The sequence below is a fragment of the Chiroxiphia lanceolata genome, chromosome 2 (assembly GCF_009829145.1).
Source record: "Chiroxiphia lanceolata isolate bChiLan1 chromosome 2, bChiLan1.pri, whole genome shotgun sequence".
NCBI lineage: Eukaryota > Metazoa > Chordata > Aves > Passeriformes > Pipridae > Chiroxiphia > Chiroxiphia lanceolata.
The window spans coordinates 117,933,476-117,958,447 of NC_045638.1; the positions used below are offsets into that span (position 1 = coordinate 117,933,476).

At 44.2% G+C, this 24,972-nt stretch overlaps 1 protein-coding gene across 3 annotated transcripts in view; it reads left to right on the plus strand.

The window, feature by feature from the left end:
• Positions 1-19,845, plus strand: part of CD247 (CD247 molecule) — a 39,584-nt gene extending 19,739 nt beyond the window's left edge. Inside the window, exons 1-8 of one of the 3 annotated variants that reach the window (XM_032680959.1) lie at positions 5,148-5,255; positions 12,838-12,944; positions 13,659-13,712; positions 14,628-14,711; positions 15,411-15,446; positions 16,493-16,549; positions 18,038-18,079; positions 19,526-19,845. In XM_032680959.1, the coding sequence (XP_032536850.1) occupies positions 12,918-12,944; positions 13,659-13,712; positions 14,628-14,711; positions 15,411-15,446; positions 16,493-16,549; positions 18,038-18,079; positions 19,526-19,591 (366 nt within the window). In that variant the 5' untranslated portion in view covers positions 5,148-5,255; positions 12,838-12,917 and the 3' untranslated portion in view covers positions 19,592-19,845. Of the gene's footprint in view, positions 1-5,147; positions 5,256-12,837; positions 12,945-13,658; positions 13,713-14,627; positions 14,712-15,410; positions 15,447-16,492; positions 16,550-18,037; positions 18,080-19,525 lie in introns of those variants that run through there. The other 2 variants (XM_032680958.1, XM_032680960.1) reach the window with 2 other exon arrangements.
• Positions 19,846-24,972: the final 5,127 nt, after the last annotated feature.

Consider the following 24,972-nt stretch of genomic DNA (forward strand, 5'->3'; position numbering starts at 1 on the left):
CCTAATAACGTTATAAAGTATATTTTAAAATAAAGGCAGGCATGGTTTTGCAGAAACTGCTAGGGTCCTGCTCTTTTGACTTAATTAATGGCTGCATTTGCCACTTGAGGAACCTGAGAAAAACAGCTGTGAGAATAATGTCAAATTCTCTGTAACATTGCAAGCCACACGTGGAACCGACTTCTTTCACTTTTACACTTCTGCCCAGTAACAAATATAAAATACCATCCCTGACTGAAAACAATTATATTAATTTTGCTTTATCAGTTGCAAAGTGAGTAATTATTGAACAAAATGACTATAAATTATTTCCATGAAAATGCTGATGCCATCAGACACCATCAAACCAGAGTAGGCACAAAACATTTCTGTGGAAATCAGTAGAATCAGTCAGGGTTTCTGGAAGTCAGGAGTTCACACGTTGACCCACGTGTTAATAACTTTATTTAGAGCTTTGGTCATTGATTTCAACACTGATGCATAACTTCCTGGATGATAAAATTTAAGCTGTCCATATGCCATTAGGACTTGATCTTTCTGAGCTTGCAAAAGGAGAATATGTTCCTGATTAGAAGTGAGTCTGTGTGCAAAGAGAGAAATGTACTCCCTTCACTAGTATTGCAGTAATCTGCTAAAATAGATTCAAATGGCAGAGTTTGTTTTGGGTTTAAGATATAATTTACTGACACTTCATAAAAAAATGAAAGCACAACTGACTTCAAAACATGATTTTTTAAAAATCTTGATGATACAGTTGTGCTTTGAATTACAAATTGGTTGTGCATAAATTCTGTATTGGGTTATTGTGCAGATAGCATAATCAGCTGCATAATTTAATTTCTTAAAAGCTGCAGAAACACTAATCTCTGAACAGCCTGTCTAGAGGGTATTTCTGTGTCGTAGTCAGCTGAGAATTTTAAGTGAAGCAGTATGTTCAGTGTGATACTTTGTTTAGTTTTACCCAGGTTATAAATAGCACCATAAAACTGTCATCCAATTTCTCCTTCTGAAGAATACATAATAGTTTTGCATAGATTTGTTAAGCATTATAATACTGCTGGAAATGTGGTAGGGAAAAGAAAAGAAATACTGCTTCCATGCTGGTGAAGTATGTCTTAAAACCATAGGGTTTGGATCACCACTTGTTGGCATGGTAATAAAATAACTGAACAGACACTTTCGCTGTCCCTGCTGGTCAGACTTTTTCTCTTTTGGGACTTCAACTATTCTGATCATAAACTCATGAGACTGAGATATGTAAGTAGAGGAGGACAGGGCTTTTAGCAGGGAAATTTGGCTTGTGAGGGCTTAGGCAATAATTTCGCAAAATAAAATTATCTAAGGTCTACGCAGTTTTATTATTTCTCTGTTTAAATTTTACTCTTTTTTTTTTTTCCAGCACATGAAATTAAATTTATCCTTTTAATTTAAAAAATGTTTGCTCTATAGCTCTACCTACATCTCTGTGTATGTATTTAATTTGATAAAAACCCACTATGTGACAGCATTCTAGAAATTTCAGGTGACTGCGTGGAATCTATTAGGTAATTAATTTTTTTGTCATGTCCAAGCAGAACACTGACTGACAGGACAAAGATACTGTGAATTTTCATCCGTCGTGTTTTGTGCATCAGTTTTACATTCTCAGCGGTATGAGCAGGTAGAGCAGGTTACAAAGCCAAAATTCTCTTGCTTAATGCATGTGGTCTTTTCCCTCAGACCCTTGCATTTTGTGCATGTCCTGTGCCCTTCTTCAGAGAAAATGTTTGGAGAGTTAAGTAGATATATTTGGTCCTGTGCAATGAGCTGAACCATCCGGTCCTTCCCGACTTTTTTGCCCTGTAGTAAATCATTCTAATGTAGCTCTTGCAATGGACTTGGAGTAAACCGTTGCTAATTTTCCTTGATAAAATAGAAATGTAACTTTGGGATGTATTTCTAGAAAAATAATGCTGTTTAAATTGAAGGGTTCAGAGGCAACTAATTTTTTTGCTGACCTGTGGCGTGTAGGCACGTGAAAATGAATTGCAGAAGAACAAACTGACAAGTTACTCTAAAAGCAGGGTTAGAATACAATGAATCTAAAGAGTACTGAAAAGTTTTATTTTCCAGAAAAAAATACCTTAGCATCACACTCACCAAACTTCAGTCTGTCACAGTGAGTTAAGATTTCTTGTATAATGGATATTGTGTTAGAAAAACACGTTTGCATCTGTCTTTTAATTATTGACTATCGCTCCCCGTTTCTTGTGCGTCCTTGAAGGTGGGTGTGTGTCTGGGGCTAAACCTATTCTTACTAAATGGACTGCGCTCACTTCTCTTGAAATCAGTGGTGTGGAGAATGAATTCACCCCACTACTAAATCTGGTCTTTAGTGGGAAGAGAGCCAGGACATTCATTCACACTCACTTGTGTTTATTCCTCCGTTTGGATGCGATAAACCTCAATATAACCCTCTGGAGTGCTGTCAGTTTGAATAGCTCTACTTTTTTTTTGTCTGTAAAAACAGGGCAACTTCTCCCAACAGCTTTGAAGGAGGTAGATTGAAATAATTAATGCACATCTAATGGCTAATTTTATGGGATAACACTTTGCTTAATGGGATTAATTCCAGGCTTGCATATACATGAAACTCCTGGAGGCACAAACGAGGCACCCTGAAGTAATATTTGTCCCTAGTACCTTCCCTCCTCCCCTTTATCATATTAGGAACACACACAAAGTCCAGATGTGAATGAATTATGGATTAATCAAAGCTAATCTCAGAAAAGCATTTGTGTGGAGGGAGGAGAGTGTTTTGCTCTATACAAGCCCATGGGCAGCCCAGCTTTTGTGTTACGTGTTTTTAGGGAGTACAAAACACAATAAATGGTTCTGCGGCAAGAAGAAATTGTAACAGATGGAAGAAAGATTTTTCATAGAGAGTACACAGCAAAAGTAAATGAAATGCTAAGGATCCTTTTCACATTTAGGAGAAAATTTATTTTCTGTGGGCATTTGATCACTCGGCAATTTTTCACACAATCCAACAGTTCTGTGACTGCACTTTCCAACACTGTGCTTTGAATAAAGCTTACCTAAACTCCCAGTGCTATGAAAAATGGAACTCATATAAATTTCCTTTGCATTCTAACTCCATCTCAGCCGCACATAGAGAGAAAACAAACACAGTTTCCACGCAGCCTTTTTATCTCCCTGCACATCTCAGAGGCTTCCCGATACGGCTTTTTGTGGGGAGAGAGGGGGTGTGTAAAGTAAACATAATTTCAGAATTTTCATCCATTTTAGAAGCAGCATTAAATACCTTAAAAGGAACATGTTTTATGAGATTGACAAGCAATTAGATGAGTGCAGTGATGGTGCAGTGCATGATGCCACACTTACAAAGTTAGTCTGAGTGAGAAAAATCAGAGACAACATAATATACCATCTTAAGTGGCTGCTTCAGGTAGGTGCTCTAAAACTTGAAGATGTGAACAGAATTGTTCTCTAAACTATATCTGGTAAGTGGCTGGGAGCTACTTGTCTACACTGGCAGGGAGCTACTTGTCTACATTAAGATGCGAAGAATAAATACAAGGAATCTGAATCCTCTGAAATAGCTATGACATTCCTCCAGGGAAACAAAACTAAACTAAATCCAGTCATAAACAACAAAGTGGGACTTCTGTGTGCACAGTTTCTGGAAAATATTTTAGTGAAAAATGCAGAAGAAAAAACAACGGGATGAAATTAGTGCTGTGGATGAAATTAGCTTAAATCATTTGTGACAGCCCATGAGTTTCCAAGTTTCCAGTAGTATTGTATACTACATATACTGTGTATATATTGATTACTGGAATTAACTTGCTAAATTTTAATATTTAGTTGCATGCAGTGTAAATGTGGGTAAATCATAATTGTTTCGTCTCAGTTGCAAACACTGACATAGGATGGTTTGAACTCGTATTGTAAATATACGGGAAATTTTCTTCCTGTTGAGAGATTGGGGTCTTTTCTCTTGTTTTGTTTTTTGTTTTTTTGTTTTTTTCCACAAGTCTGACTCCATGGAGAAGCAATTAAGAAGGTACTAGCTTCTAGAGTCTGAGGTTTTGAGAGCACTTCAATACTTTTGACAGCTAACAGGTAAAATATATTGCATAAAGTCATCAATGATAAGGAAATTCTTTCCCCCTATTTCCCCCACCCCGCACAGTAATGTATTGCTTTTTAACAAGCTTTAATTTAGTCAAAATTTATATATGCACTCTTCACATTTGCCATTTCCTACCTATGTATGAGAAGGTATGTTTCAAAAGATAGCTTTTTTTGTCCCCCAGCCTTATCCTGTAATGCCATCTGAGAAGGTTTTCTAAAACTGAGTGTAAACCCTCCGGTGGCTTGTAATAAAACGCAGTGATGGAGGTGTGCCAGCCACAGTTTTATCACTTGACAGAGGAGCACAGGCCTCAGCAGTGAGGTGTCAATGGGGATAAATAAAGCCATGCCCCTGTGCCCCACTTGCAGATCCATGACTGAAGCCCTTTTCTCTTTAGCGGTGTTTTACTTTGCTGTAAAATTTTAGCTGTGTAGTTGCTACATGCTGTGAAAATGTGAACGCTCCCAAAACAGAGGAGGAAGAACATTTCGGAGGTGGAAGAAGCAATTCTTTCTTTTCCCAAGTGGAACTCATGAGTTAGAGTTAAATTCATGGAGTTAGAGTTTGTTCTGGGACCCTTCGCTGAAGGACTCCGTCGAGGACCCAGGGAAGGTTTGTTGTGATATTCCCATTTTGTGACAGGTCGTCCATCGACTCTTTTTTTTTATTGAGGCCTGTGAAATGCTCCGTGTTCAGAGTGGAATATTCCCCAAAATTCTTACCACTGTGGCCAAGCTTTGGTGAGCAACGCTGCAAACAGAATATGCAGGGAATCGATGCCAAACCAAATCCTTAACCAACCTTTCTCTCCCCTCTGTACGTCACTGCTGTTGCACGGGGGGTTTTTTTTGGTCTGTGCATCTTCTACCAGAGGCATGACATGACATGCACAGCTCTCCACTAAGTGGGTCAGCAGCAGGGTTCTGCTCCTAAACCTCTGCCTCCCTGATGTGTGTAGCTACTACAAGGTTTAGAGCCTCAGCCGTTGGGGCCGGTATAACCTCCTTCCTGCTTCATAACCTGAGGCTGCCACTGCCTCTGTAGATGATTTAACTATTTCTCTGCTCGACACCAAGCTTCACTAATAATGTCTTCACCCTCAGAAGCCCTCTTGCAAGTGGGTGTCTGTGCAGGGACTGCAACGGAAACACCTTGAGGCTTTGCAGGTCTCAGAACAGGCAGCTCCCACTTGTCCTGCTGGATGAGCTGAGGTAAATCTTGCAGCCTTTCCATAGCTTCTCGTGTGTCTGCCCTCCTTAGGATTCAGTCATGATATTTATCTGCTGAAAAACATTTTATGAGGAATAGGTTGAAAGCCTTGGATGACATTGGTTTCGAAAAATGTTCCTGTAAGGCTTAACCTAAAAAGAGGATGGCTTTCAGCATTGGGGATTGGCCCCCTTCCTGACTCTGGCTCTTTTGGCACCGGTTAGATCCGGTGCTATCAGCAAGTTTAGGTGGGAATTGATCCTGGGGAAAGGAAAGCTGGTTCCATTCCAGGAGGTTTAGCTGTCATGAGTGTACAGTCATGGTTTTAACCATCCATCAGGGATGGCTCCTGTAATTGTCCCAGCTTTGGTCCATGTTGGCTGCAAGGGAAGGAATTGCTCATGGGCTGACTTTTGCCTGTAAATAGCCTTGTAGCTGCAATTCTCCCTCCAGCACTCCAGCACCTCCACCCTTAGCTTGCATTGTCGTGATGGATATTTTACCTTTCTTCTCTGCCTGCAGTGAATCAAGGGAGTGGCAATTCAGCTCAGTTTGAGACAAAATAGCCCTGTTGAGGCTCTTGTTGGGCTTGTGCATCTCTACACTTAATTTGACATGAGCTGTGAAATCAAAGCAGTCCCTCCCTTCACTGGCGCTGAGACAAGAAGAAAACACACTGATACGTCTTGGAATATTTTGTGCAGGGATATTTCTACTACTTTACTCCCCATTAGAAAGCTGTTATTAGAAAGCCAATTAGAAAGCTGTTTCCCCCCAATAATGATAGCCAGCATAAGCTTAATGACTTTTGGAAGTCTGAAACTGGGATGAAAGGGTGTGGAGTTGCCTTATAAATCTCCTGGTCGGGAATTGTTCTTCACTTGATCATTGTATTTGATTACTGGGGCCATTGGCAGTGAGGAAGCTGCAAGCTGTTTAGCATAACCCTATTTTCCACTGCTTTCTGTAAAAGTCTGACTTAAAAGTGCTAATTGAAAGTGCTTAGACAAACTTCTGCCACTGTCTGTGAAGTGTTCACTGAACAGAGAAACACATCTGATTGTGATCAACAGCATCTCCCGTCTGACTTAGTGTCTCTTCAGCCTTGCAGCCTCTCTGGGATTCCCAGTGAGATCTGTGGGCTGAAATGTTTTAAGTAGTCCTCCATCACATGCATTGGGTTGTAGAAGCTAAACTTGAAAAGGCCACCTGGTAGTAAATCATTCTGGGGTGAGTTACTGCCGTGAGACAGACTTGGCAGGGGAAGGGAAGGGCTAAGTGACCTAGAAACAACCATTTGAATAATAACTCTTGCCTTTTTGTACACTTAGCACCAGACTGGATTAGACAACAGGAAATTTACAGCAGGGAACACCTTTTGTATTAACTAGATTAAACTTTTGCTATCCCTGATGAAGATGGGTTTGTAAAAGCACATGTGCCTGATCTAAGACCCCTACAAAAGCTGACAGAGCTGCATAGGTGGCATCTGTCACCCAAGCTTGGTGAGATCCAGGTCCTGCAGTTGCCCTGCACAGGATTTGCTGTCTCTAGGAGGCAACAGCGGGTTTGCTTCAGGAAAGCCCTCTGCACCAAGTTCTTGCTAAACTGAGAAGTGAAAGCAGTTGCTTTTTCTGAGAATGACTGACTGTTTTGATGAAGCAAGGAGTCCCCTTCCAGAGATGAGCAAGGCACTCCCCTCCTTTCTGTTTCTGAGGAGGCTCTGGAAGGATTTGGAGGGTAAAAAATTGCTTTATTTAATTATATACTCAAAGTTAATCTTCTTCATCTTCAGGTTCAAAAGGTAGATCATTTATTGTTGTTTTCTGCACACATTGATTCCTCTTCCCACAAATCAAACAGCTGTTGGAGAGATACCTGTCTTGTTCCTGTTACAGTACCCTGGACTTTATTTATTAGAGTCTTTATTCCATGATGTGCTATGAAAGCCATAGAATCATAGAATAGTTTGGGTTGGAAGGGACCGTAAAGATCATCTAGTTCTAACCACCCTGCCACAGGCAGGGGCACCAATGTTTGGCCCTTGGTGGCATTATAATATTTTCCTTCTTTTAAATCTGTTTCTTCCCAAATAAACCAGAGGGGAACTTGAATTATTTAAATTTTGTAGTAGTACCTCCCCAAAAGGGATCCTAATAGGAGTATGAAGGGCTCACAAGAATCCTAAAGCATCTTAACTTGACTTTCCATAGTGCTAACATTCATTGGTGTAAAAAAGTGGAAGCCAATGACCTAAAACATAAAAAAATGTCATCATTCAGGCTGCCTAACATCTGGTGTTGTAACCTGAATCCTGACCGTATCAGCAGCTTCCTCCTTGGATTTAAATCTGAGGACAACAAACCCTAAAGCTGAACTTCATGGGCACGAGCTCTGCCTTTGTGTTTCATAAATATCTGATGGGGTATTGATGACAAATACAAGAGTTTTCCTCAGCACTAAAGGAACTGGTGGTGAGGGAAAAAAAAAACCCCAAACCCCACCCAGTAATGTAAATAGTTTTTAGCTTTTTATTGAAAAAGCAAGTGGCTGGACATTTTTTCAGGCAGCCAGTTCAATGCCATTTTGCTGTGGTGGAGTTATTGCATTTTCCTGCTGCGTTTCCTTCGGTGTCTTGGTTTTGCAGATATGGTAGTGGAGAAGTTTTAAGATGAAAGTCTTATTTGACCCTGTAATCTTAATATAATTTAATGATCAGCAGGACTACCTTTGGTCCCTGCATGAAGTGAGGAGCCTCCTGACTCCACACACTGGGTCTGATGCAAGGGACACCTTTCCATTCACTTATTTCTCATGACTGACTATCACGACCATCAGAGCTGTTAATATACCATGCCTGGTGTAATCCAGGTTTTTTCTTCCCTCAGTTGTTTTTGCTCAGATTTTTCCATCAGTGTGCCCAAACAATGGTGGAGGAGCCTCTTCCTTCTGCGAGTGAAGGAGGATTTGGCCTCTGCTTCTTCAGTCTTGGAGTGTCCCAGGTTTGTTTGTTATTTATATCTACAAGTAAAAAAACCATAGAAATATATAAATAAACCCCAGGATAGCTACATTCCTTATGAGCAGGATTATCTTCCATAATTTTAGCTGGCTAACTTTCAGACATTTGGGCTGGGCTGTCTGATGGTGGCATCAGAGAAACGCTGCCTGCTTTGCCCTGGCATGCAGCTGTGGGAGCTCTTGGTTGTTGGGAGAAGGCACTGCAGGATCTGCCTTTGAGTGTAACCACAGCTGCATCAATAAATCTCTTGTGCTGGGATTGGTTTTCCCGGGCTTTACTGAGAAACTCGGTTTTGGGGAAGATAAAACGCTTCATTTATAGCCATGTTACTGAATTTTGGTAACCCCTAAAAGTAAAACTCTTAAATGAATCACTTAATGAGGGCCCTGGGAGAGAGAAAATTTTATGGTGGACAGATTTAATCTGGATTTACAAGTAGCTCAGCTTTTACGGTCTGTATTTCTCAAACTATTACCAGGAACCACGGTCTAACTCAATCCAGATGCGCACTAAAAACGTCAGAGGAGGAAAATCCTATTAAAAAGCAATGTGCTGGCATGTTTCAAGGGTCCAGGCCACGTTTCAGTGATTCACTTCAGGGTGAACCCCGTGCACTGAGCCAGCAGTGAGGGGCAGCTTTGGTGTGCACCCTCCCTGCCTCGCGCACGTTGAGGAGCAGCGTGGATGGGCCTGGATGGGGGCGTTGGGACTGCCCAGCTCTGTCCCAGTCTGGAGCAAGGGGCTGCCGGCAGTGCAGGCAGGCAGCAGGTGGGCAGGTGGCTGGAGACAAACCCAGGGCCATGTGCAGGAAGGTTGTTGCTGGGCCCGGGCCGGGGGGCTGAAGCTGCTCTCCGAAACCACAGCACCGGGCAAGCTGCCACCAAGGGCTCTCGAGGCGGGCGCCTGCAGCACGGCCTCCCTACCCGGCCCCAGGGCTTCCTCTCCTTCAGCTGCTGCTGCTGGGGTCTTGATGGAGGGTTTTTTTCTTACCTTCTTGTCAGCAGCACTTGGTCTAAATGACCTTTTCTTTTCTAACCCCCTCCCCGCCGTACTTAAAAAAGTAAAAGGCCGCAGAGGTTTGTTGCAGAGGTGCTGGCAGAGCTGCTTTAGAGGTGTGAGTGTGGAGCAGGATGAGGGAGGTGACAGCCTGGGGTCCAGATATGTGAGTGCAGGGACCTAAAGTGGCAGGAGAGACTGCCTGGGCACAGGGGAGAGCAGGGTTGCACGGCTGGGTGGGAGCAGAGAAGAGGAGGGGAGCAGAAGTCCAGGCTTTGGAAGGAGGAAGTGCTGGGAAGAAACTTCTCAGCAGCAGAAGCACAGCATGTGAAGGAATTCCAAATGTACTGGCAGGCAACTGGGATTGAGAAGGGCTGGCAACCTGGTCATGAAATGCAGCTCCACTTATTGACTCCATCTCCTTTTCTGCCATTTCATCTGCCACGGCTCTGTATATCCCTACCCAGGCTGTGTCAGCTCCTTGTACAAAGCTTTCCAGAGCTTCTCCTGCACAGACTCTTAAAAAAAAAGTAATTACCAAATGCTGTAAGTTGCATAAGTTTATTTCTGTTTGCCCTCAACATCCACATGGTCTCCCACTAAATGTCATCCCTGCCATGCAACAGGCACTAGAACTGGGCAGCTCCTTGCAGAGGAGCACGTGGTGAGCAAGAGTAAATGCAAACTTTCTGTGTTATTCCTTCCCCCTTGACCAAGTGACCTCATCTTCGAGCCCTTGTGTGTTTGTGCACCCAGGCATCGACTTGTGCCTCAGCTGCTTTTGGATGTCAGGAGACAGAGATGCTGTTTGACTGAGGCACTTTTAAGCAGTGAGTTTGTCATCATTTCTCATGCAAGGTTCCCATTCCTTACCGGCCTGTGACCTGACATTAGCCCTGTTCTGTGCCTGTATTTAGACGTCTTGCTCTAAAACCCTTCTGTATTTCACTGGACTGCTGAAATTTGGACTGGTAAAACACTGATACATTACTACAGGAAAGATGCTGTGCAACTTCCAGTAGGCACTGGGTAATCTGTGAGGTTAAAAAAGTGGGAATTATCAGTGAAATGTTTATGATTTGTGCTTTGCTCTGTGTGAGGCATCTGAGTGTGACTGCTCCCTCCAGCCTGGCAGCTTTGGCTCTGCCCAGCTCCAATCCCTTGCAGTGCTGCAGCCTTGGCCTCAGCCCCTCCAGCCACGGCTCAGGGCTGATGAGAGACAGAACATACATTTTGGTGGTGCCCAAGGGACCTGTTTGTGCGTGTTGTGCAAATACTGGAGAAGCAGTAAACCTCTCCTCTAGCTATTTAAAAACCCAGTCTGGTCCTGTTTACGTGAATGGATGTTCACTGCTTTAACTGCTACTCGTTCACTATGCTTCCTATCTCTCTTAGACCTTTGTTTCAATAGGCTTTGTATCTTCTGTCTTTTTCTCTCTCACTTTCTACTCCAGAAACCTGCTGCAAAGTTTATTATTTAGAAAGTGCTCTGTACTTTTCTTTCTTCTTTTTTTTTTTTTTTTTCTTTTAAAGAATGCAGAGGTTAAACATATTAAGGAAAGAAAAGACACGAACTAACAGATAGGATGAGGGGAAGTAGCTTCAAGTTGTACCAGGGAAGGTTCAGGTTGGATATCAGGAAAAATTTCTTCACTGAAAGGGTGGTTAAGCATTGGAACAGGTTCCCAAGGGAGGAGGAACCATCCCTGGAAGTGTTCTGGACACATCCAGCCCAAGGCCAGGGCACACTGGGCAGACTGCTGCACTATGGAGAAGCAGCTAGAAACAAATTGCCTCTGGGTGCTGCAGAGCTCTATTCCCTAATGCTGCATTTTACCTACCAAGTCAAATGTGATTCAGGCTGATTTTGTGTTGAACCAACTCTGGTGTAAAATATTGCCCTGTGAAGAAAAACTCTGGGAAGTTCACCTCAGCTTGTTTGTTGGTTTAATATACAATGTCGGGCAAATAACTTAATCTCTCTGTCTTTATTTCTCCCATGTATGTGAAATTCTATAATCCTGAAGAAATGTGGTGAAGGTTATTGTTTGTAAAGTGCTACGAACTATATTTTTTAAATAACAGAAAAAGAGGTGGGGAGAAGAGAAACCACCTAGGAATTTAATCCTATTTGTTAAAAAAAATGAATGTGAACTCCTAGTTCACACAAGCAAACAAATCTACTCTTTGGAATTTTTTAATTTGTTGGGTTTTTTTTCCTGGCTGTGTTCGGCTGTCAGTGGGAACACTGATTGTATCATCACCTGCTTGAGAATTTGTAATTACACTGCCAAGTATCCAGGCATGGCTTTTCAGTCAAGCTTTATTCAGAGGGTACACTTGAGCAGTGAAACAGGCCACCACCATTAACTATATCTCTGCTAAGGAGACTTTCCTCCTGGTGGGGTGTGTGTGACACCTGAATGTCATCTGCAAATGTCCTCTGAAGGAGTCATCAGGGTGACCCGAAGGGCTGGGGAGAAATCCCAGCCTGTGGAATGGAGCACTGCAGTAACTCAGCACTGGGTAGTTCAACTACCCTCCATCACCTGTGGTTAATAAGAATTGCCACGCTTTGGTCACCTTAGGAAGGAGATGAATCACACCTGTTCTTTTCAATTTATCTTCATCAAAGGGCTTCACAGGCTATTGATCATTTTTGTCTTTCTCTTTTTAACTCCCTTGAATTTTTTGCAAAAAGCACAACTCAGATTCATTACTAAGTAATTTTATTTTCTTTTTTAATAACAGCTTTTCCTTTTGGGGATGGACCCGGAGCTGCATATTGGATCTCTAGTTAGTTAGGCTTTGATTTTTTTAACTATACTTTGTGAACTTGCTACATGTTTACAAACTGATACAGGGGCAGTTTCATCAGTTTTAGCTGCTAAGACCCAACAGTGTTACTGTTTTGACATATAAATATATGCAACATGGATGAGTAAATGAACATGAAGATCTCAATTAGGGTAGTAGGAGATCTTCTAAATAAAGCAGAGTAGTGATTTCAGCCTGAGTCTCCCACTGAATCTCTCTTTACATTTAACACAAATCTTTTTTCCTAAGAAGCTCTTCTCTACAACTTTTTTCCAAACAGATGTATTTTCTCACACACACTCAACTGTTAGTTGATAAAGGAATCCCCAACCAGTAATGAATCCCTGCAGGAGATTCTTTTCAGAAATATAAAAGAAGTCAGAAAATAGATGCTCTGTGTGAGGCTTTCTTGCAGTGACTGCAGTGTTAGCAACCCTTGGTCTAACTCACCCTGTTTAGAGAGAGGGTTGGACTTCCCCTGGTCCTTTTCTACCTGATTAATCCCAGGATTCTTATATTCCAAATTCCATCTCCTTTGCAAAGGGACATTTGCCCTCATATTGGCTACTTTTTCAAGAAGAGCTATGCAGCACTGCCACATTTATGCCTTCAAGCACCCAGTGGTACCAATGGCCTTGTTGATGTTTTTGTACAGAAGCTACATCAGTTCTTGGACTGACAGATCCCAGACTCTGCTACTTACTGGATGGATTCCTCTTCCTCTACGCAGTCGTCATGACAGCGTTGTTTGTGAAAGCCAAGGTCAGTCTAACCAAACACAGATGGCTTTGCTGGTGCAAACTAGTTGGGCTGGTCTGGAAAGTGGGAGTGGAGAGCAAGGATGTCTCTTAGAATGAGACATTTTTATTTTATTTTCTCTCTCCTTTTTTTTTTTTTTTTTGTTTTCATTTGTTTGTTTGTTTGTGGTGTCCACTTGAGCAACCTGGGGAAAGCTCTTTCCAAAGGTTCATGAATGGAGAGGAAGAGTATATGAGAGTGTTTTGATGCTACAGTTATGGGTGCCATCAGAGATTCTGGATGCTGTACCTTGGAAATGCCTGATCAGGCGTGATGTGGATATTTTCTGCTGCTTTGTCATTGGAAAGGGATACACAGAAAGTTCAGGAGAGATTACAAGCTTGTGAAGGATGTATTAAAATGCCTTAGTAATTCAGACATCTTTGAGAGTGTGAGCATGATGATGCAGATACAAAATCTGAGGGGGGGAATGCAGGGAACAAACGCAGGTGTCTTGACCTGCAAACTGGTGTTATGTGCAAGCAAAATGACCTGACTGCTGAGAGCAACCTGGTGTGGGGACAAAAGTGCCAGTGCAGCAGTGGCTTGTACTGCCTGTAGCCCCATCAGTGCCATAGGGTTGCCCTGTTTCTGATGAGAGTAACTCGTAGGAGAGAGGGAATGAAAGGACTGAAGGGAGCCACTGTCTCTCTGCTCATGGTTTGGTCTCTCTTCCAGCTTAGCCAGGCCTCTGAACCTCAGCTGAGACCAGGCCAGGATGACACGTACAATGTAAGTAACTGCTGGTCTTTGTTTCTAAATCTGTTACCCAGACAGACCTTTTTGGGCACTTATAAAATAGTGAATTGCCTGTGGGTTAGAAAAACTTTGGATGATCCAGCTAATGAGCAAAGATAAAACCTCACAGGGGCAGCTTCTGCTGTCACCAATCTGGCCAGATGGTAGATGGATATTTGGGCTGTAGGTTCCTGACTTGAAAGAGGACAGAGCTAAAATCCTGCCTGTCTTTCCTAACTAAATTGCTCACTCATGGCAGCATTAAACTCTAGCTAGTTTTGCTATGTCTAGTTGTCTTTTGATTTTAATTTTTTTTTTTCCTCAGGCTTTTGGCCATAGCCACATCCTGCTGTGAGTTCTGTTTAACTGTGTAATGTATGAACAATAATGCAATATTTTTCAGTTTAAGAGTAGCCTGTCACCTTTTCAGTAGCACTCTGTCAGCTGTGTTATGTTGACCTGAAATCCCTCCTTTGCCCTGGTCTAAGGTAACCGTTCCCAGCTGAGAATTGTGTTGGCCATAAAATTCCTGCAGCTTCTTGATGCAGGTTTAGATGAACTGCCCTGCAAGAAAAACAAAGCTCATGGATCTTCACTCTCCAGTGGCAGAGAAAGCATGAAAGTCAGTCCCTCCTCCTCACACTCTCTGATTTTCAATTCATTTCTACTTAGGAAAGGTTCTTGATGCAACAGCTTGCACTTTTGTGCTGCACAGACCACTGTTAGTCATTTCCATGGCTTAGTTGTAGATGTTTTTGTTGACAGTTGCAATAAGGAGTAAAATTACTTTCTAACTCAGCTACAGTACTTGTGAACCAAGCTGGGTTCCCTTTCTTTCCTGCGTTAAGTCGAGATCTATTACCTCGTTATCACGTCCATGATAACGAGCCTCTTGCTTCCTTGTTTCAGAAGCTGACTCGTGGGCACCGAGATGACTACGATGTTCTGGGGGCGAAGCGAGGTGCAGACCCTGAGCTGGGCGGGAGACACCAGGTAACCTCCTCCCACACGTGCCCCTTCTTCCCTCTGATCTGGTCCCTTCCACCTCGCGTGTAACCGCGGCTCAGACACCCGGGCACTCACCGCGCCTTTGCTGAGCACAAGGTGCCTTCCTGGAGAGGGAACGACACGATCCGCGTCGTAACTGGGGAGCTGGCAGCGAAGCGGGGGGGGGGGAAGGAGCAAACCTCCCCCTGCCCTTTGGTCTCTTTGCTGAGAGCTTTTGCAGCCAGCCGGGGTAGGAAGTGACACCCAGCCCGGGGCGGATGCGGAGCAGGCGAGGCAGCGGTGGGTGTTCCACCGGAGCTCGCTGCATGTGCTGCCGCCGAACAAGCGCCCACGAAGTGGAGCAGCGGCCCAAACAATCGTTTCTGCTGCAAGAGCCCATCGCTTTCAAAGGAAAAGGGAGGGAAAAACCTCCTGCATCGGCGTGTAAGGGCTTGCCCGCAGGTGACAGCGGTAGGGACTGAGCAGAGAAGAACTAAGTTTTGCCAGTTATTAAAAGGAAATCGGTTTTCCAGAGAACAAGTTGCCCGAACAGAGCCTTGTGGGGGGAGGCAAGATGGGCTGTGATGGGCAGGGCAAGTCCACAGAGCCGTAGCTGTGCCACAGAGCAAATGCACAGGCACTTACAAAGCGGAGGGGGATGCTGGTGGTGCAGCTTGTGGGCAACGTTCTTCTTTTGTTTTACAGCAGAGAAGAAAGAATCCCCAGGAAACTGTCTACAGTGTGAGTAGAGAGCGCTGGAGGGGTGGTTGGAAAGAGGAGTTTCTGTTTCATGGGAGACCTTTTCCCCCTCTACCCAATTTCAGCTTTGATTCAAATTTAACAGCTGCTTTCCAAGACTTCTCCTCTTACACAAAAAATCCCCCCCAAGCCTTTTTTTTTTTTTTTTTTTTGGCTAGAAAATTTCTGCTCTCTTCTCTGTGATAAGAGAAAAACACTGGCTGTCTGGGGAGATGTGGAAAAGAATTTGGATCAAGACACCTGCTTATCCCTTCATGTTAGCCATTAGTGACTAACCAACCTTTATCCCATGTCATCAGTGCTGCAGTATTTTATGTGCTTGTTCTCCAGCCTCTGTGACTGCTCTCTGGCAAAGGCCAAGTGCCAGTGCATCTAAGAGTGGCTGCTTAGGAACCTCTTAGGAAGCTCTTTAATTGATTTGACTTTAGCTAGATGTGGTGGTCTGTGCTCCAAAGGGTTGATACATTAATGTTAATGACCATGTCTTAACTCAGGTCTTTCTGGGTGTTCTTGCCTTGTTTCCAAGGCTGGCCTCCATCATTATTGAGTCAGACACTCTAATCACAGCTGGTTTGTAAGTGTTTGGGAACTGCTTCCCCAGATGGAGGAAGAAAGGAAGAGCTCCTTTTTCTTAATCTTCACCCTACAGTGTGAAGAATTCCCTTTTCTCTGAGCCTGAGCCTCAGGGTCGGGTTTGTCTCCTGAACAAATGCTGCTTAAAGCTTTACTTTGGGGAGCTTTGCTTGTAGTGTCTGGCACTCATCTAGATAAATGGCTTGGCTGAGAGCAGAGATATATTCAAGTGTTTGGAGATGAGGTGGTATTGATATGCTACACAGATTTCATCACATATAGCATCTATTTACCTGCACATCAGACAAGTCCCACTGCTATCCCTTCTTCTCTGGAACAGACTGAAGTTTTGAAGGCAAAGCAGCCCCAGAAGCAGAGGCTTGGAGTGTGGTCACCCAGGGGCTGGCTTGGCTTTTCTAGAAACAAGCTGACTCTTTCCCCCTCTCTGCTTGCAGGCACTGCAGAAGGACAAGATGGGTGAGGCATACAGTGAAATTGGAATGAAGGGAGAGGTGAGTTTTACTTTCCTTCCTGGTGAAATTTTTCCCAGGATGAAAAATCTTTCATTGCTGCTCCCTTACAGAGCAGCAGTCCTGGCTGCACACAGCCCCTTGCACGGGCAGTGTCCTTGTTGCACAGCACTTACAGGCACAGCTGGGAGCTGTTTCCTGCAGTAACCAGTTCAGTGCAGCAGCAGGACAGACACGTAGCTCTGGTCTTAGAAAAGCCATAAACCCAGGTGGAGATCAGGCAGCTTTGTCCCACTGGCATTACAAACACCAGCAGCGTCCCCGGGCGCGCTGAATAACGTCAGCAGAAAACATTCCAACTTTTGGACAGAAAACTCTGCTGGCTGCCCTGGCTGAGCGGGCAGAGGGCCTGAGATGGGTGAGGAGTAGCTGAAGGAGTGTCTGTTGTCAAGTGCTGCAATGTCTGTGGCCCAGCAACTCACAGTAGCTGAGCATGTTCCTCCAGAGCAATCTGGAGCTGGAGGTTCACCGTTCCCCCTCCATGGGGGGAACATCCATGCTGAGCCTGGATGGCATTACAGGCACAGGAAACCACGTGCGAGCTCCTCCTTGGGCCTGCCTTCAGATAAGGAATGGGGGACACATTCTCCTTCCCCCAGCTCCCCTCTCAAACATTTAGGAAGGTACACACCAGTCGTATCTCCAGCTACAGCAAATGGACAGGTTTTGCTCTGTGCACAAACTGCTGGGGGAGGGGAGCTTGTGTTGAAAACAAACCATCTGGGGACACTTGTTTATGGCAACATGAAAAATTGCTCTGACCTACAGAGGTTCTATATTATGTCAAAATGTCATATATATATATATATATATATATATATAACCTTTCATTTCCTCCTGAAACATGAAAAAAGGGGCATTTCAAAGCAAGGTTTAGTGCTGAGAAATGCTGAAGTAACACTGACATTTAATCCCCTCCCCTTTTATGTTCTGATGCCCCTTTGCCATAGTCAAGCTCTGTTCACGAGCTATGGGTCTATAAAGTTGCACTGTGTTTTTATGAATGTTTCTGTTCCTGGAGGGATGAGAACACCAAAACCCGTGTCCCATTCTAGATATATGATCATTTAAGAGGTTGCTGCAATTGTAACTGTAGCAGGCACTACTCCTTGCCACATGTTTTTGATAGTCTAATACTAAATAGTCAGTGTCTATAGGAATGCCTCCAAATCTCTATACATCTGATAAATCAAAGGAATAGCAGCATTGTAACAGTATGACAGGAAAATATGTCAGCAAACCAAAATAATTTCCTTTTACTTCCAACCCTATTTTCTCCTTCAGAGCCCTTGCAGCATGTCTGGGCTGGTCCAGACTCAGCAGGTGTTTTTTTCCCTTTTGTGAAGAGCAGGTCCAGGCCAAGCACAGCTGCCAACCCTCAGTACAGGACGGGGGAAGTCAGGGGGTTCTTTATTTTTGCATGATAAGGAAAAACACCCATTAATCTGCGCTTGTTTTTCTTTCCCAAAGCAGCAGAGGCGGCGAGGCAAAGGCAATGAAGGTGTCTACCAGGTAGGCAACACGTCCAGCAGCTGCTCCCCTCATCTGTCTTCATGGGTTAATTGTAGCCTGTAGTTACATATCCAGCTGCACTCTCAGTGGGATGTGATGGAACAGAGCTTTCAAAGCATCCTTCTGAGGGCAGTTACTGAGATTCAGGGCAAAGACCACACTGATGGCACTTTGATAAGGTGGCTGCACATTCCAAACGCACCTGCTGCCCTGGTAGGAACCATTTCCATGGTCCTGCACCTCGGAGAAGCACCTTTTGACTGTGGCAGACGATGCACAGAGTTCTGCCTCCAAACTGTTTAGTGCTTAAATGGAAACCTTCAGGTTGCCAAGCAGCTCTTGTAACTCAAGGCATCAGTGGTTCAGGGCCCCTCGCTATAGCACAGAGCACAGGGTGCTCAGCACCTCCAGTCCCTTGGTGCACTGGGGGGGTTCAGTGTTGCACACACCTGACAAAGGGCAAGGAGTCCCTCAGTGAGGCCTTAGCTGGGTCACCATGCATAACTGTTCCAAAATGCATTTTACTTTCTGTAGAAGCCTGTACATTGCCACTGACGTCTCGAGATGACAAAAATACAGTACATATAAAAAAGTTCTTCGGGTGCAGCACATGCCAGGGAGCTTTCCTGTAACATGGTGATTCTGCAGCTAAAGACACCTTTCTTCAAGCCCAGCTCTACTGAGATATCACAGGAGCCTGATAAGAAGCACCAGCCTCCCAGTGTTCTCAGTACACCACTAAATAAAAGGGTAGCTGGAAGTTTTACAAGCAGGCACCAGGTGCCTCAGTAGATCCTCTCTGTTGGAAGCCCCAGTTCCCTCTGCTCTGGAAGGCTCCTGGGCTGACCTGCAACTCTGCTACATCTTCTACTGCCTTGCTCTTGGAGTAGCTGTTCCCATTGCTGCCACAGGGATCTGTAACACACAGGTCACAGCTGACTCACCAGAGCAGGCTGGCAGGAAAAGGACTCCTGGAATGGCAGGAGGGGATGTGAGGGGATGCTTCCCAGGGTTCACACCCATCTGAAGCTCTGCTGCCAACTTACTTACCTAGAGCTGCATCTGACTTCCTTTCCAAAGCAAAGAGAAGTCCAGAGAACAAAGTTCATGATTTGATGTCTTCATTTTGTTACCCTACTTCACTCCAGCATCAGTTAGGTCTTAATAATATGCAAATAAAATGCACTCTAATCTTCATAACCAGTTAGGACGAGCTGCTGTAGTCATATGTTCATAACAGTCATTCAGGATGTACCTTGCCTTCAGGTGAGTGACAGGTAGCTATTGGTACTGTACAAAATCTATGGAATCGCTCATTTTCTCTGCGGGGGAAAAAAAAAAAATCAGAATTATGCTACGGAGCCCCTGCTGCCCTGTGGCTGGCCAGTCAGCACTGAGGTGAATTTTAGGGAGAACTCGTCCCTCACCTGTTTTTCTCTTTTTCAGGGACTCAGTGCAGCCACCAAGGACACTTATGATGCTCTTCAAATGCAGGCTTTGCCCCCCCGCTAAGTGGGAGTCACAGAGGGGATGGGCAAGAAGGAGAGATGCCCACAGGCTCTGGGGGGCAGAGGAGGGGAAGCCTTTTTCATCCCACACAAGCACTGTGTGTTTTCTCTGTGCAATAACCTGCTTTGGTTGGTGCACAGAGGGAGCGTGTCTGGGGTTGTCCAGTCCCTTCTCCCTTTCCTCCTGAATCATGCAACTGCAAGCTTTTGCTATTAAAATGTACATATCTGTAAAGTTGTTTCCAGTAATAGTCGTTATTAGGCTGATTTTCTTTTTGTTGGTTTTTTTTTTTTTTTGGTAAGGTTTGTGCTGTGGGACCAGACCACACCTTCTAACAAACACAGCTGTTTTCACAGCTCTTCCTTGCCTTGCAGGGGTATCATGACATGTAACTATTGTTTCATTGCATTTAAACAACTTGTAAAGATAGGGCTGTAGTTATTTCCTGTGGTATTTATCTTAAGACTGACACTTTTTGCTTTAAATTTACCTTTAAAAAACTGCTTCAGTTTTTACAAAACTGCTCCAGATTACTTTTTTTTTCTTTAATTGTAAAAAGTCAGGTGATGTTAGTGTAGTGCAGGACAGAGGCTGACTGGCAACATTTCAACATGAGGAAAATGAGCACCGAGCTCCCAGAAAAGATCAAGCAATGGCACTGCCACTCAGGCAGCACTTGGAGCTAAATATGAGCCAGGTAATCTGCAGGAGAGACTTCTCAAAAGGCAGAAGATACCCCTGTTACAATGAAAACAAGGAGAATGGACTCCCATATATCACTTCTGGGCAACAGAAACTGTATAAAAGGCAACGTAAATCCAGTTTCCAGACCAGTGTATCATCAGGTTACCTCTAAAAGATGCAGGTGTGATTCCAAAGAGGTTCTAGGTCAATAATCAATGTGCTTTTGATGAATTAATAAAGGCAGTGGCAGCCCTGTGTGTGCAGGGATCACCTGTGAGAAGGGCCTGAGCTCGTGACCCGCCACGTTCAGCCCGGCTGAACCGACCTGCACCCAGCAGCATCATCTCCCAGGGAGGCTGAAGAGGACAATATTCCAACAGGAGCCTCTAAACACATCCTGAGCAGCAGGATGGGGTTTTGGAAAAATGCCCCAAGCCCAAGTATAAAAGGGGCACTCACCTCCCGCTGCTGCAACCTCAGTTTTGCCTGTGACTTAAAAGGCTGCACAATGACACCTGCAAGAACTCAGCCAAGGACAAAACCAGCCCAGCAAAACAAACCCTGTTTTACCTCGGGTCAGGAGCTGACCAGCTCATTTTGTCAGTCTTCACAGAAGAAGCAGAGCTAAAGCAAAACTGTGGGAACAAAAGTTCTGCCCGGATGAAGTCACGTCTTCTTTTCAGGGACTGGGTGGGTTAGCAGCAGAAAAACTTGTTGAAGTTGCTGCTGTGCAAGTGACGAGGTTGTTTTACATCTTCAGCAGTAAAACTGTACCTGCAGTAGGTGCTCGTAGCTTTTCAAGAATATTTCCAATAAATTAGAGCAAAAAAAAAAAGTAAACTGAGAGATGGTAACGAGTATTTCTTGGAAAAAAACCCCCAAATTCCTAGATCCCTTACTGTTCTTCTGCAAAGACAAGAAAAATCTGAGAGAAGTGGGTCATACCTCAGCCAGCTGACCCGAAAATTACAGTAAAGTTACTACTACAAAACACCAATGCAAGAACAAACAGTACTGAAAACAGCTTTCTCTTTTTAAATAATCACAACCCTATCTGCAAGATGTAGAAATCACAAGTTCTGGCAGCCATAAAATACCAACGACTAAACAATAGGAATGAAATTCCCTAGGGAAAAAAATATCATTTTTATGCTCTTTATATATATATAAAAATGGGTATCTTGACTCAAAAGCATCCAACACTTGTTTCAGGGACACTTGCCGTAGGTGTGAGCTGAGTCTCCCCTTTGCCTTCAGGAAGCAACTGGAGATGTTTCTGCTTTTAGGAGAGGAGCTGAGAAATAGAGATGTAGCAGAAAAGCTTCAAGCAGAGTGCAAAAAACCTGTTCTGTCTCCTCCAGTTTGAGACAAAGGGCACGAAGGACCAATCTTCTGGCCCACTTTGATCCATGGAGGGGAAGGGGAATCCACCTCCCCCAATACATTCAAAAACTACAAACAAGTGCATACATGTTAAAACACTTGGAAAATGGTTTAATGATGTTTACAACAGAAATTAACTGTACAATTACAGTAAGTTTAATATATATAAAAAATTACAGCAGACAAATGCATCTACACAAAATCTACCTTTTCATTCTGATTTACTGTAATCTACACAATCTCTCAATGCCTACAGCTATCTGTAGGCAACCACTGGGAAAATAATAATAATAATAATATAATAATAATAATAATAATTATAAAGGACATCTTTAAAGAGACAGCATTTCGCCTTCCTCCTCACCCTTAGTGTGATCAGCAAGGTTTTGAAATGTGTGGGACTCTCACATTTCAGTCTCAAGAAAAGCTTGGGTTGGGTTTGGGTAGGGTACTCCCACATGGCCCTTGATTTCAAGTGTTCTGCTGACCTCAAGTGTATATAAATGCAGTGTATGAGGAAGGGCAAGAGAAAAAAAACCAACCTCCCAGCCAGTGTAAGCAGGCAGCTGCACAGAGCAGTGAAACCATTAGGACCGAAAACTTGCCTTATTTAGGGGAAAAAAAAAAAGCAAAAAGGGACTGCCCAGATGCTCCAGACATTCACAAATCTTCATCTCTTTGGAAACTATAACCGCATTTAAAAGAAAGGGCTTGGTTTTCCACTCTCAATTCTTCATACAAAGGGGTACTTTTCAAACTAACATGTTAAATAGTTTGTTTTTGTTTTTGTTTTTTTTTTAAATAAAATTTAAGCAACTTCCTCTTTGGCCCATCCCTTAAAAACAGTGAAAACCCCTTTACGCTGAGAAAGAACCTCAGGTCAATGGGGGAAAAAAAAGAACATGCTGTCTCTTTAAAAACAAAGAAAGAATCCCAGTTGGGAGCGGCCATCAGTGAAAATGCAATCCAAATTGGCGGTCTGGTGGAAATTCCTCATGGAATATTATGTACAGTTTAAAAACCCTTTGCAGTTGGTTTTTTTTTCTTTTTATTATTTATGAACACCTAGGCAGTGAAAACTGTTATGTTAATACATACATAGACACACCCAAAACATACAAAAATACTATTATTTCAAACTACTAAGAATAGGACAAGTTCAGTTATCTCCATGCTATGACTTTAAGAGCATTACACTGAAACAAACAAGAATTTAAACGACAATTTTTTAATATCCCAGAAATATACCAAAATATACATCTAAGCTTTGGAATTACTGAGGTTAGACTAATGCAAGTGCTGGGTAATCGTACTTAATACACAAGTCTAAGGTTCTGCAGGAAAGAAATTATCTTTGGTATCTGCATCAGGCTAATAATATTAACATTTGGATTTTGCTTTGGGATAGAGCTTGTATGACCCTAGAACCAAACACCCCCCAATCAACTGAGATTAAAAAGATCCATGTAAAAAGTTCCTCCATTTGCAATCCCCCCCCAAAAGTTAAAAAGTCACAGGCATCTACCTAGCATAAAAGGTTGAGAAATACAATGCATAGTTGCACAGTGGTGCTGCAAAAATAAAAAGAAATCTAGAAAAAAGGAACTAGAGGAGAAATGAAAAGCTGCTTCTTCTTTCAGGGATTTCTCACAACAGGACAGCCTCTTCCAAGCAGTGAAGGGGGGGGGAAGCTCAGAAGTGCACCTCAGCGTGTATTAATCAACATCACCCAGCCCCCAGAGGGTTAAAGCACCCAGCAGAGCAGCCAATCCTGCACCCAAGTCTTCAGCTCCTCAACCCACCTGCGAAGCCCCCCACCCCGGGCTGCCCCCTCCCAGGGCCTGCGCCCCAGATTTCACCCTGGAGCAGGGAATTTCTTCCTGGGGTGTTTTCGGAGCCCCGGGCTGGCAGAGCCCCTTGCCCTGGCCAGACCGGCCTCACAGATGGGCTTGGTGCTGAAGACGCCCTTTGTCTTTGGTTTGTTTGTTTGTTTTGAGTTTATACAATCATTAGGAAATCTTTGGTTTTGGCTGGAAATTTTAAAGGAACAAAACAAAACAAAGAAACCGCCCCCTCCCGACTTATAGCAGCCACCGTGACCTGACAAAGCTTCTCTTTCCCATGGGGGTAGGGGAACTACATTCAAATAAAGATGGACCGGGTTAAGGATGCAGCTTCTGGCCAGGTTGGGGAGTGGGGGAAGGGATACAGGATTGTCAAATAATAAAGAAGAAAATTAAATATTTGGAGATTTCTATTTTTTTTTTCCTTTGTGGTTTTTTTTTTTTTTTTTTGGTCATGTTAAAAAGTGAGTAGCATGTACGCAGCACTGGGCTGAGAGTGCCTCGGGGCCCTGGAGTTCAGTGTGGCCCCGGGGTGGGAAAAGGCAGCGCGGGGCGGCCCTTTTCCCCAGAGAGAGGAGGGGAGGGGGTGGATATTCACAGACTAATCAAGAGGACCCCTTGTAACCAAAGGAAATAAGATAAGATTGCAATTTGCCCTCACTTTGCAGTAGCTTTTAAGCAGCGACATTCAGAGGCGTTAGGGGTCACCTCCCCAGGTTGCAGGTCACGGGGTGCTATAGGCCAGAGTTCAGTGTTAATCAAAGGAGGGAGGGCAGACTTGGCAACTCTGTGGGGTTTGGAGAAAGTTAAAGCAAGTTACTCAGTTACGAGTTAGAAATGAGGTATACGACAGCTCCTGTACCTGTGGCGGATAAACACCCCACACCTACTCACACCTAGCCTTAGACACTACCACAGAGGAAGGAAATGGAACAACAGCACTGGCGGGGACGCAGAAGCTCCTGCCCAGGTCCTTCCCACGGACCACCGGCGCACGAGGCGCCCCAGGGGCCCAGCGCTGCTCCAGCCCTCGCCAAGCCACCCGAGGGGGGCTCTGCAGCGGTCCCTTCCCTTCCCCGGCTCGCAGGGAGGCGCAGTCCGGCTCCCCGGGAACTCGCGGGGAGCGGCCCTGATCTCCAAGTCTTTCGCTTTGCGTTTCCCCCTCGGACTCGCTCAGGTGCAGGGAGCACCGGGGTCACAGAGGCCGACACGCGCAGAGTGAACGGGGGAAGAACTAAAGGTTTTTTTGTCTCAACTGCCTTGTTCTCAGGACACCGTCACGGGTGCTCTTGTTCCTAAATTGTTTCCCAAGGGGGTTGTGCGATCTCCACGATTTGCCCCTTGGCCGTGCCATTCCCGAGGTCTCAGGATTCCTACTGTTCCATAATTTCAGGTCTTTAAAGCACCGCAACGTGCCGGCTTTGAACGCGCACAGAGTTACGACATTCAGGGAACGGGGCTTCAGTAGCTACT